Source organism: Drosophila willistoni, assembly GCF_018902025.1.
Source record: "Drosophila willistoni isolate 14030-0811.24 chromosome 2R unlocalized genomic scaffold, UCI_dwil_1.1 Seg167, whole genome shotgun sequence".
NCBI classification, from domain to species: domain Eukaryota; kingdom Metazoa; phylum Arthropoda; class Insecta; order Diptera; family Drosophilidae; genus Drosophila; species Drosophila willistoni.
The window spans coordinates 9122472-9136926 of NW_025814050.1; the positions used below are offsets into that span (position 1 = coordinate 9122472).

General features: G+C 29.4%; 1 protein-coding gene across 8 annotated transcripts in view; it reads left to right on the forward strand.

Moving 5' to 3' along the window:
- Positions 1–14455, forward strand: part of LOC6643899 (sodium/potassium/calcium exchanger Nckx30C) — a 39029-nt gene that overhangs the window by 20182 nt on the left and 4392 nt on the right. For 2 of the 8 annotated variants that reach the window (XM_023176636.2, XM_023176637.2), the window contains exons 3-5: positions 3411–3636; positions 9907–10100; positions 13551–13625. In XM_023176636.2, coding sequence (XP_023032404.1) covers positions 3411–3636; positions 9907–10100; positions 13551–13625 — 495 coding nt within the window. The remainder of the gene's footprint in view (positions 1–3410; positions 3637–9906; positions 10101–13550; positions 13626–14455) is intronic. The other 6 variants (XM_015178052.3, XM_023176638.2, XM_015178053.3 and 3 more) reach the window with 5 other exon arrangements.

A 14455-nucleotide genomic window follows, 5' to 3' on the forward strand; every position in this document is an offset into this window, starting at 1 on the left:
GCCCCGACTCAACAGTCTCTACTAAAGCTTGGCTTCAGTCTCGCCTTGCCTCGCCTCTGAGTCAAAGGCATCTCAATCTCTTTGAAATTCTCGATTTGTCGTATAATATATTTTTTATCAAATCATTATGCATAAAAGGTGTAAACAAAGTCGTAGTAGTAGTAGTAATATCGTAGTAGTAATATCGGTAGTAGTCGACGTCGAATCCCAGGAATAACTGGGCTATTTCTTGGAACTGGTTTTTATTTTGTTTTATTTCGATGGAAAAGGAGAGGGGGTTGGGGACTGCCCAGTTATTGTGTTGGGGTCGATTGCATTTTGAAACAGGTTGAGTGACAAATTGAGTTTGAGTGAAACGTGTAAGGTGGATGTGGAAGTCTCTGTCCAGGTCAGGTTCATTTGTAGTTGTTGTTGTTGTTGATTTTTGCAATTTGCATGTCTTAGATCATTTGGTAAAACGTCTCGAACCTCTCGTCTCGACCTGGCGAAATTTGTTTTTTTTTGTGCTGTTTTTTTTTTGTTGAAATTGTAGAAAATGATTCATTCAAGCTTAAATAATTCATTATGTGATTTAAGCGTTTTCGTTTTTTGTGTAAAGTAAACGTAAATTGGTCTCTCTTTTCGATATTAAAAAATGCTTTTCGTATGATTTCATACACATTAAAAATGATTTTTAAGTCTAACATTAATTGTGGTTAATTATAAATGTAAACGTCAATCAAGAAATGTACCTGGATATTCTTGACAGTTTTAACATTTCGATTAACAAGCAATCTCTCTCTCTCTCTTTCTTACCCTCTCTCTCCCAAGTAAAGTAATAAATTTCTAAGCTTATAAATTTTTAAGCCTATTAAAAATTTTAATTTCCATGTATAAAATTAACAAGCTATTGCCTTTGTTGGAATTCAAAATCAAAACCAATTAGCTTACTAAGAAAATTTTTCAAATATTTCTTCAGACACAGAAGTTGTTTTTAAAAACTTAAATTAAATCAAGTTTTTAACTGCTTTCGAATTTCAAATTTTGTCACTTTCTTTGCCCAAAAACAAAAATGTTTAAAGCAAATGCCAATTGATCAATTTTATTTAAATAAAGATTCTCTGAGATAAATTAAAAATCAGAAAGATAATTCTTGTTGTTGCTTTTGGACTTTTGGACCATTAACTTTAAACATTTTTTGAACTTTTTTTTAAACATTTTGTTAGTATTTGAAAACTGTTGAATAACAATTTTTTATACACTTATTCAATTGTAAAGAATAAATAAAAAAAAAAATGTTTTTCCTATGACAAATAGAATGAGTAGGCATATCTTTTAGATCTCTCTCTCCCCCTCTTTCTTTAAGACTTGAAGTTATTAATATTTATTTATGGTATTCGAAACGAGTGAGTTATGAATGAGAGTTTCTTAATCACTATAAAAAACCATGTTACGAGTCTCTATTAGCCACTCGATCAATCTGGAAAAAACATAACAAATAAACAGCAACACGGCGATCGGTGGTTTAGTGGTGGGGCATTAATTAGCATTTATAATCAGCCATGAGGTAGTTCACCTGGGCACGAGCCAATTGCTAATTCGCTATAAGCGAGTTTTGTGTTAGGCGGCGGTTATGTAGTTTTCTGATCTTGACTTCGCCCTACACTTGTCCTAGTTGAGCGTTTCTTGAATGAAACTTGTTTCCACGCATTTGTTTATTTATAATAATACTCGTAATATATTTACTGTAAGTTTTAATACAACTATCATATGTAATATCCATATTAGTCATCCATTTACTCGCATTTGCATTTAGTCTACGTTTTTCTTACGCACTTTCAAGCATTTATTTCCCCCTCCGCCCCTTCCAGTTGATATGCCTGTGCTTTATTAGTATTAATAATATTGATAAGCGATTCATTGTCATATTATTTTTCGAAACAAATAATTAAATATATATCGTTTAGTGTTTTTTGGTGTTTATTTTCTTCTTTGGTATCGTTTATTTTGTTTTTATTTTTATTTCTATTTTCTTTTTTATTATATGTTTTGTGTTTTAAATAATAGTGAAGGCAAAAATGAAATACAACAAAACTTCCCACTGCGCTTTTGACAAAATAAATAAACATAAAAGAAAAAATTTCAAATAATGAAATATATATTTTTATATATGTATATATATATTTTATTCATTATACATAAAGCTTGTATGTACAAAAAAAAAAAAAAAGAAAAACAAAAAAAAATACAAAAAGTAAATTTAAATCAAAACAAAAAATATATTTTCATGTATTTTGATTTTAAGTTTATCATCAATCAATTTTTTAGTTCTTGATTCACTACTTGTAAAGACCACAGAAAAATGTGTGTGTGATTTGAAAAGTTCAGTTCAAAAATGCATAAAACAATCCTTATCTATTGTATATAGACCAGTAAATGAATGGCACCACCTGAATTGTTTATAATTGTTGCACCAAAATTAAATTTTCCAACCTTAACTGACTTTTGAAAATGTTCTCTCAACTAAATGTTAAGGAAAGAATCGATATAGTAATTCAAATGAAAGTTTTGGTTTTTAAACCCATCCTTGATATGATTTAAAAACAATGAATTTGATTTTTAAGGCCAAAACAAATATTACACTATAATACTGCAGTATATATACTACATCTCTTGGTCATATGTCAGGAACTCTCAAGTACTTCAATATTCTGTCTTTATCTAGCTTGTTTCAATTTTTTGATATCCCTAATACATAAGTTTAGAATCAATTTCAAGATCTATGATCTGAATCAGTTCATCTGGTAATTGAGAACGAAAGAGAACTATTGTATTATACTGATCTATGTAAATGTCTCTAGTAATTCAAAAACTTAGTCATTGTGGTTATTATGAAAAAAAAAAACAAAAAAAAAAACGCATATTTTTTATTTCTTAACATTGCATTGAATAATAAAAGATTTTGAGTTTTTTGTCGAAAAGCTTTGATAATTTTTTGTTTGTTTTTATTTCATATATTTTTTTTGTTCAATATTGGCTCCCAACTAACTTGCACTTAACAATTCGATTAGTATTTAAGTTAATACAATACAAAATACAACAACATCAAATACAACAATAACAGCTACAACAACAAAGAGCAACAAACAACAACAAAAACTACACAAAAACTGTAAATTACAAAACAAATTGCAATAATAAACTTTTCTTCTTCTTCTTTTCACCTTTTTCTCGAAAAAAAAAAACAAAAAAAACAAAATCTCAACCCGTAAACATCGCTTACCCAAAAAACATAAACACCGCTCTTTCCAAACAAACAAACAAAAAAAATACCGTAATTCTCCCTCAACATAATAAACCGTCTTAACCGTATCCGTAACCGTTACCGTAACCGTACCACCCGTCCATCTTGGTTCTTCCTTCCACTTCAGGGTAATGCGGCCAACTCATCGGAAACATCAATGGCCACACAGCCGGGCGGCTCGGTGACATCGCGTGCCGCCAGCGAGACCCGCTCTGGTCCGCCCGGTTCGAGTAATGCTGCTGGCGCTACAGGTAATAGCGGTGGTGGCACTTCGGGTAGTACACAGACCGGTGCAAAATTCCGTCATGGCCTATTACAGCTAATGATACACACGATAGATCCTCTACACGATGGTAAGTTCGTTGAGTTGTTGTCACTGTGTGTTTTGCACAAGAAAAAGAACCAAAAAAAAAAAAGAAACTAACAAACTGATGAAAAAAAAATGTAATCTCCATGTAACCTGCTCCCCCCACCCAACCTGTATCTAACCATCCGCTCCATTCCAACTTAAGTCCCTCATCCCACGCTTACATCCCACAAAAACCCGAATATCCCTCTCTATAATGTATAAAGTTAAAAAAAAAAAAAAAAAAAAAAAAACAATACTATACCAACTACTCTACTCTACTAACTAACTATATACCTAACTTTGTTTCAAAAAAAAAAACAATTTTAACTTTGCGTTCATTTAAAAAAAAAAACAAAAAAACTAAAAATTTAACTCTGTGTATATTCTGTGTTCATTTAAAATTGGATGTTTGACTTGCAAGCCGAAAAAGTTACTTACTTTTTATCTTTTATTTTATCCTTTTGGATTTCTATTTTTGTTTGCCATTTTCATTTTGTTTTTCTTTCTTTTTTTTTTGTTCTCCTTGGTTAATGGTGACCTTGATGCCACTTATCTAATTAACACGCTAGGCCCAGACTGAGTGACGTTGTCTAGAGCAGCCGGGAATTGACAGGCGGCCCTACTCCCAGAGGTTTTCCGTTTTTCTCTGCTTTCAATTTTTTGTTGTTGTTGTTTTTGCTAGTATTGTTTGGTTGATGGTTGAGCCAGTTCACCAGTTTTTCACCTCATTCGTCCCTCAACTTGCCTGCCTTTTGGACGTGCTCGCATTGATTTATTATGTATTAGGCACATAGTTAGAAGTTGTCTATATACCAAAGTCGGTACATACATAAATATGTATGGGCAAGGGGGCTGTTGCCACGGCAATGGCCCATACACACCTAATGAAACCAGCCAGGGACGGAACGACTTTAGTCGCTAACCGCGACACACTCAAACACTCAAACACACACACACACACACACCGAGAAACACCCATGACCAAGGTTTTTAGTTTTTTTGCAAAGTACAAAGTGTTAAAATTCTTGTACTACATACCTCGGGGGACTACCTCAACTTTTTTTCGGGTAGTTCAGTTCAATAAAAGTGATCGTGTAGAATTGTATATATGTATTATAAAGATGTACATATATATTTGTAAATATTTTTAACAATTTGGATATTAACGTAATCTGTCGAATGGTCAAACTTCTTTACATATGTATTTAAAAGGTTGAAAAATGAAGCTTAATGAACTATTTGAAAGTTTTAACGATTCAACAGTTTAAGGGTATATCCCAAAATGTTCATGTTAGATTGTATATTATGTTAAAGATTTTATTCCAGTTTTTGTGTAATCAATTACATCAAACACTCAATACTTTATATATTATATCTAACATTCAATACTTTATGTTAGATTTGTTAGTTTTGTTTCAATCGCAATATATTCTCATGTTAGATTTCTTCCGTATTAACGCAATCTTTGACTATATCTAGTCTTATGCTTTTTACTTAAGGGAAGATAAGAAGCAATGCATTAAACTAGATTGAGATTCTGGTCCATAAAATTACATATGTGTATATAATTATGCATATGTTCGAACCCTTAAATGCTTTACAAGTTAAAGATAGTTCTGTTTAAAAATAACACAACATTTTTGAGCTTTTCAAGTTAAAAAGTCTATAATATAAAAAAAAATCATATTATTAGGATTCACAGCTACAAATTTCTAGCAGAAACATTTTCTATTTATAAAATATTTAAAATATTGTATTTAACAGAGCTTCTTGATAACATTCAAGTATTTTTCTCTTTGGTATACAAATCATATATATGTATTAACATATGTATATCTACATATATGAACTTTATGAGCTTGTTTTTATCGAACGTGTAAATCGTTTTTAAAATTGTTAACCTATACACTATTTTAAAGAAAGAGCAGTGCTTCAAAAGTGGTATTAGGTTTAGGAAGATGCTTACAAGTTGATGAATTAATACACATCAATTAGTCTAAGTTAAGACTTTCTCTCATTAAGGAATTTCTTATAAATTGTTCTTTGCCATCTAAATGCAAATAAATTGAGCAAAACAATTCTTAAAACATTAACTTTAACCTAAATACCTTATTCGAGGAAATAAAGCACGAATAAAAAATAATTTTTTTTTATCACTCTTTATTCTTTATTTAAGATCTGTCCAGGGGAAAATTATTAAATTTGATTATACAATTAACATAAGGGATAAATAAAATATGTGATAATAGAATAAAAAATTAATAAATTTGATTAGACATTACCATTTTAAAATTGTAATAAAACTTGAAATAACTCAGAAATGGTAACCGTGAGGTCAGTTTTACTCAAAACAAAAAAGAACAGTCAAAAATATACGCAGGTTTACGGTATAGCTATATAAAGAAGCGACAAGTTTACTTAACAAGCAACTTTTCTAAAGACTCTTAAATTGCAATAACCATACCTAAACTGCAACGATAGAACTAGTTGCGAATTACAGCTAAATAGAGCAAAGAATGATAAGCAAAGCTTACAACACTAGAGTTCTAGTAGAATTCTAAATGTAAGTGTAATTACCGAATTTTAAGCCACAAAATATAATAAGTAAAAAATGTATATCAATAATTCTAAAAACCAAATACTTTACTTTATTGAAAATTAAAGACAGAGCTGAATTGACAACTAAACCAAATATTTATACAGACTCATAAGACCTATTAATCACAGCTGGGCTGTAACATTTTATAGGGTATTCAACTTGCAATCAAGTCAACCGATAATTTTTTCTTCTTTTTTTTGTTACTTTATTGTTTATTGACACATTGTCACATAATTTCTTTTAGCTTTTATTGCAAACAATTAAAAAACCCAACACAAAACTCACACAACTCAAACAGTGTTTTTTTTCTTATTATTTTAGTCGTTTCTAATTTGCTGCCAATTATGAATTCATTTTGCTTTTCTTTGCTTTTTTTTTCAATTTATTTTGCAAAACAAATGGAAGAAAAAGAAAATTGAAAAAAAAACAAACAAAAAAATAAAAAGAAAATAAACAAAAATAACGAAAATATTTTATGTTGTTCAATGTCAGTTTGGAGTTACATTTTACTAAATATATATATATATATATATATACATACATATGTGTTATATATTTTACAAGAAACAAAAACAAATTATTAATAAATTCTTAGAATTCTTCTTTGAGCAGTTCAGTTTATATAATAGTCTTATAAATAATTGTATATAAAAATTGTTAATTGCATTCGTTTGGAAGTTCAAGTCAAAAGTTTGACGCGTGACAAAATAGAGATAAATTATTGATAAATGTTCAAATCGAGTATGTATGTATGTACATACATACTTCCAATCATTTATCTCTATGTATATATACATATTAATCAATGCGTTTAAATGTTGTATGTGTTAATTGTAATTATTTTAGCAACTAACTAGTACAATTGACAGAGACAAAAAAAAACAAAATGCTGTTCAAAATTGGCCTAGAGCTTAGGTCGTAAGCGACTAAATACAAAAATACTACTTATTAAGCAGTTTATACGTAGTTATAGTACTTAATAGTTACAAGTTATTTGCAGGTTGCCAGCATGAGCATTTGACGTTGACTTAAGACTCGTCGAACAGGCTGCTTTTTGCATAGGTCTCTATTAACTTTATATATATACGATATTGCTTATATGATTGGAATGTTTACATATTATAATATGTATTGTTTAAATAACAATTTTTTTATTTATTAGAATTGTTGTTGTTGTGATTATTGTTGCTATTATGTTAGTGTGTGGGAATTGTGTTTTTGGGGTGCGTTTAAAAAAAAAAGAAGTGGAAATCCGCTGTACTAAACGGAAATACTCGTAATCATTTATGCATGAGATTGTGCAAGTTTTTTGATTACAATGATCTTGAATGCCAACTGATACTGGTTTGTCTGAGAAAGAAAACAAAATTGGCTAATTAAAAATCGATATCAATTGGTTCTAGTCTTTGAAACGAGTTTCTTCGTTTCAATTTGCACATTGAATGAATCATTTGGCAAGAATTCTCATCAAAACGTCTCACTAGAATAAGAAAATGCGTTATCTTTTCATAAATTTTCTTAATCTTGATATTTGTCAATCTCATTAGAGTTATAAAATGATTTGAATGATAAAAATTATGTATTAAACTATAATCTTGAGAACTTCTTAAACTATCGTCTAATTTCGTACTTCGACTGGTACAAAGTAACTATCTTAGAGACTCAAATATAAGTTGATTTATCAGATAAAGATCAATTAGGTCAACTCTACTCTCTGAATTGATAAAACGATCTGAACTGATCATAACTCCTCAGGAATTCGACGAATAGCGAAATATATCTCATTTAGGTGCAGTTTAACTGATCTAATTATATCATCTGTACTACAATTTAAAACTACAGTATGATTCATCTTTATAGATACGCCCTATTTTAATGGGCGAGAGACACTGTTTTAAGTTCTGATTATAGAAATTTATTCTCCCAATATTTATATTACCTAAATTTCATTGTTTTCAGTTCACTTGAACTAGAATTCACGAATACTTCAATTGTTAAAATAACGTCAAGAAATTTTAAGTAAAAAATTGCTTTAAATATATACTGCTAAAATGGTAAATATTTATTAACTTTATTAATTTTAAAATTAGAAAACGCATTCTCATACATAATATCTACTCATCTTTGTATGTATAATTTTATTTTGAATCGCATTTGGTCAGTTTTTGATAAGAGGGGCATGTTCTTAGCATTGAATTTAGTTTAAAAGAATCTCAAATATATAAACACATACATACATTAATGTACATACATATATATATTAAGCTAAGTTACATTCTAAGTCCTGTATGTATTGTATATACTATATGTATGTTTACACACTCACATATGTATATATATATATGTGTATATGCCAAAAAAAAAAGAAAACAAATTTGTTAGCAAGGGGCCCTATATATATATGTATATGTAAAACATAGTTCTGTGTATAGCTGCATAGTCAGACTACTACCCTGCCCATTCAAAATTCTTATATGTATATTCAAAACGTGTACTTCATGCCACATTGACAACAAAAAAAAACCAAAAAAAAAAATATACAAAGAAAAAAACAATAAAATAAAAAATTAAACCCCCTCAAAAGTCCGTTCCCCCAAAGCATATTGCATTAAAATCAAAACTGAAAAGTGCAAAACACAAGTTCACGCTCAAATTAAACGAAAAAAAAAAAAGTTAGACCAAATAGCCATGTGACTCTGACACGGTAAATATTTGTAGTGAATTACTAGATTAGTTACTCTAACTATATAATTTAGTTAATACTTAGCTTGTAGTAGCTTAGTAATGCCCGTCTTCAGCTTCAATTATCCAAAAACCTCACACTCTTAAAAACTTTGCTGCTTCAAAATAAGACTCCCTCTCTCTCTCTATTTCTGTCTCTGTCTCCCACCGTCCTTTGTCTCTCCCTCTCTCTCTCTCTCTCTCTCTCTCTTTATCTCTATTTCTCTCTCTATCTCTATCTGCCTCTTGCTATCTGTCAGTCTGTAACCTATCTATGCTTAAGCATCCCCAAAATTTGATCTATTCATTCTATTAACTATTCTAGTCTAGTCTCTAACTATTTAAACAACCTCCAAGAAACCAAAAAAAAAATAATGCTATTTCGCAACTGACATCTAACATTTTGTATAAAATATTTTCAAATATTTATTCCAATACCCCCTTTCACAAAGGGCATTTACCTTGCTATAATTTGTTTGTAAAAAAAAAAAAAAAAACAAAAAAAAAAAACAATATGAAAAATGAAGAAAAAAAAACCAATTAAAAACTGGGTTAATTCGTTTTTTCTCATTTTTAATCGATGCAATTTTATTCTTTTCTTTTTTCTACTTTTTTTTCATTTGATTTTTCGCAAAAAAAAAAAATACAATAAAAAAATACAAAAACTATACAAAAAATATCTATATAAAAAAACTACACACACACACTCTTGGATTTTGCGTTCTCAAACACCCACAATTCGTTGTGTGCCACAACAACAACAACAACAACATAACAAAACGATACACCGCTACTCTACTCTACTTTAAACACACTCAACTAACTACTCACACAAACACACACACACACTTCTGTGTACTGCATTGTTTATTGCAAATTATAACAAAAAAAAAAATCGAAAAAAAAACACCTTCCTCAAAATACGAACAAACACACAAATTACAATGACAAAAGATGATGTTCCAGGCAAAGTCGACGAGAAGGCAACTCAGTTGCATGCCATTGCGTCGCTTAAGGTCCTACTGGATGCCACAAAACCGCAGCGGGGTGGAGCCACTACCTCAGCGGCAAATCATGTCAAAATCAATCTAAAGGAGACAACGTTGGCCGATCGTCCCAATGGCAATATCGATACAACACTCGATTCGGTAAGTTGCAAAATCTACTTTGTTTACCATAATTGCCAGGGTTTATCTTGAAATACGTATATCTAAAATCTATTGATTGAAATCTGCTAATGATGATTGATTGGCTCATGATTTGTTTTTCTTTTCTATTTCAAATTTTCTTTTTTAGGCATGATTTCATTATAATCTAAAAAAAAAAAAGTTTTATGTTACCTTTTATTGTTTAAAAAATTTGATGAAAGTAAATTATAAGTATGTCACACACAATGCGCTGCATTTCTCATACAACCGATAGACGAAATTCAACAGAATATGTAACCGAAACCAGACCGTTACCGGTTAGAGTAACTCTTAAGTAAACGTTGAGTAATCATTGGGTTTTTTTTTTTTCTTTTTTTTTTTGTGAGTTTTTCAGTAAATTATATAGTTAACGATTTCTGCTGACTGAATGTCGTAACTTTCAATGTAAACACACAGGTTTCTAAACTGAAAATTGTAAATGAAAACCAATCCTTATCAATTTACGATATATAAATAATAATAATGTTGTATATTAAAAACAAAAACGCATGATGTATACAAATATTTTTTAAAGCAAACTTAAAATCAGCTGTGCAAAATTTTTAATATTATATATGACTGATCCTAATTCTAGCAATTTTATAAAACGTTAAATCTTTTTAACAAAACTGATTACGGCAAATAAAGCCTGTAAGTAAGTAATTAAGTATATAAATATCGGATTTCAAAACAAGATATACAAAGCATCGACCTTTGGTATAGTTGATTCATATCCAACTGAAGCTGACTTTAAATAGATAAGTTTTATTCACAAGAATGAATTCCAAGCTTCCTTTGAATCATTCTTAAGATATATGTAAGTGGAAGTAAAGATAGATAAAATACGATTTGAAGTATCACAAATTTGCTTTATAAACTTAATAAAAGAATAATAATAGAAAAGTTGTTTAGTTTGCAAAATTAGTTTCCAATTTAATCTAAGAGTTCTCTTAATCCAAACTCTTTGCAAATTTCATAAACATTTTTATAAATGAAAGTTTGAAAATTGTTACATCTGCAAAAAGAGCAAAAAAATACAAATTAATTATATATCGTAAATTGTTTTTAACTGAATACCGTAAACAGAAATGGTAGGTTTGATTTCAATGTGTTCTTCAGAAGTATTTACCTCGTTTAGCATACAGTTCAAGCGCCTTGAATTCACAAAAATTTTTTTCCCTTCCCCCAAAACACAATATTTTCAATATTCTATGTTTACTTTTGGGCATGTATCTTGTGGCATTGCAACAACAACAACAACAACAAATTTGATTGATTTGACCTACGGATTGATTATATATATAAATATATGTTTTCCAAAACGTTTGAACTGTGAATCTAAGCGTCTGAAGCGAATATCGTGTATTCTATATAAGTAACTAACTAAATATACGTAATGTATGTATATGTTCCTTTTACCCTTTGTTTTAACCTATTTTTCGTTTTGATGTATTAACGTTATCTCCGAAATTGTTGTAAATTCTTTATTTCTCTTGTTTTTTTTTGGTTTACTACCCCAACCACAGCTCAGTTTTTCAATGTGTAGGCAGTTAAAAAAGAAAAAAAGAAACTGAAACGAAACCAAAACCAAAAAACAATCGAAAATTCTGTGTGTTTATGCAACGTTTATGTGTGACTTAATATGATGATTTTTTTTTTTTTTTGTGTTTTCAAACCAAACTTTACCCATATGAATTTTCCACCTGATGAAAAAGAAAACCATTCACTTCCACCTAAAGGCTCTATTTTATGTTTTCTTTTTTACATATCCACATCTTTTCATCTGTGCTCCTATTCCCTCTCACATTCTATCTCTTTCTCTCTCTATCTGCCTCTCTCTCTCTCTCTCTCTCCATATTCTATGTGTGTGTATTGTCTTGCCCCCCAAAAACCAAATAAAAAAATTATAAATAATAAAAATAAGAAGAGATAATTCGGAATAGTAAAAATTATTGTATAATTTTTCTTTTTTTTTTAGTTTTTTTTTTAGAATATTTTTATGCTCTGTACCCAAAGTACTTTATATGTATGTATATGCCCAAAAGGAGTTAACTTTTGTAGGTATAGCTAGAAGCAATTTCGATTTAAAATTCCAAAAATTTATAATGATATCTAAAATTCCATTGTTCATGTAATGTTTTAAAAACTTATTTAGTGGACCTAACTCTTCAGAAAGATAATCTTCCGTCTACAAGAAGTTCAAAAACAAATAAAAATTTTAAAAATTAAAATTTTTGTGTTTTTAAAGAATGATTTTATTATTCGGTACAGGGTATTTTAAATGTCGGTTCACCGATTTGACACTCTTTATTTTTTTGTTAACTCAGTTTATTGTCCTGCAGACCCATTTGGCGAATACATTTGCTTTGTGTCTTAAACTTTTTTGCAAAAACTAGTGTTAAAATCGAATGAATAATAATTTCTATTCATATTTCACTAATGCGATGCGATGAAGTCATTTTCATAGTTCTTTCTCATAGTTTCATTCCACCATAACAACAACAACGACAACATCAAATTGCTGCGCCCCACCAACAATAGGGCAAAAAAAATTAAATATTTAAATAAACACACCCCACATTTAACAGCATTATTGTAATAACGTAATTGTTGACATTTTATATGTGTACTTTTTGTTGATTTTTTTTTTTGTTTTAAACTTACATTTTTATGCATAGGCGCAAGCACAATTGGCTTTTGGCCGGCAGCAGCAGCAGCAAATATCAACAGCAGCATTTTGATTTCACTCCTCATATATATATTCATATATCTCTGTGTAAACATATTTATTGTTATATCTTTTTGTTTTATCAATCATGGAAAAAGTTAACAAAGCAAAACGATCAAAATTCTAAGGCGTAGCGCAATCTGAACATTTCGAATTCGACTCACAAAACAAGAAAAAAAATTGAAATTCAAATATATAAGGAAAAATACTAATTTCCGAGTTGGGCCTGAGTAAAAACCAAAATCAAAACCAAACTCTCTTCTTTCTAATTTTACTTCAAAATAACAAAAAAAAAAAAACAAATTTGTTTCTTGTGTTTTAATACCCTCTTCCCCGCTCTATGTGTTTTGTAATGTGATCTTCCCAAAAAAAAAAAAAAAAAAAAACAACCAAGAATCCTCCAACACTATATCTTCCACTTCTTCAACACCGTAATCTCTGTCTATCTCTCTCTATCTATCTATCCTTCTTCTATTATATATATATAAATATAATTCTATATTCTGATTATCTCGAAAAGTTTAATTTGTTTAACAAGCCCAAAAAACTATAATATATATTTATTTCAACTATCTACTGCAGAAATATTGTAAGGATATTATGGCAAATCAAATCAATATATCAATATATATATATATAAATACCTAATTCTCTTCAATTCAAATTCAAATCCAATTTAAAAGCCATCGTTAAGTGGTCGACGTCCTAGCTGGATTGAGCAGAGGGTCAAAATTCAGACACGCAAATTTAGCATCAAAGTTAGTTTCATAAACAATTTTTTTATTGCTTTCTCTCTTCTCTCTCTCTCTGTCTATCTCTCTGTCTTTCACTCTCTACATCTAACTATCTATCTATCGATCTCTCGCTATTTATCGCTAACAGTTTCTCTGTCTATCTTCAGTTTTTTTCAGTTTTTATAGTGTATATTGCATACAAATTAAACTATTATAATTTTTTTCTTTCTTTATACACGAACTTTTCATGCATTTAAAGAAAAATCTAGTTAAATAGCGCATAAAAGGAGCACAATTGATTTCAATTGTGAAAATATAACTTTAGGGCAGTGGCAATTGGTTTAGAAGTACATTTAATAGATAGATCTATTTATCTTGAGGTACCATTGGATCTTGGGGACAAACTAAATGGCACAGTTTCTATAAAGTTTAACAGAAGTCAGCGACCCATTCACTTTAATCAGAGATAATGCGGACTGTAGAGTTCCATACAAATATGATTCGGTAGATATTAGGTTATAGTTCTTAAATGAAAAACATACAATGTTTTTATAACGTATACGCACGGTGGACCAGGTAAACTAATTACATTACATACATATAATGTTAGGATGTTTCCTATAATGATGGAAATGTTATGAGATAAATGAAAACTTATATATTTTAGATATGGGAATATTCAAACTAAATAATTTTTTGCAGAATTGATAAAAAATAGATTTCAAACTCAGTATTTGCCGATTATTAAAAAAAAAACAACAGACTCTTGGACTTATTGTTCCTATTGTATTATTTGCTATTTGAAAGGAATATCTTTAAGTGCAGTATTTAAAGGCTAGAGAACTCTAATCCTT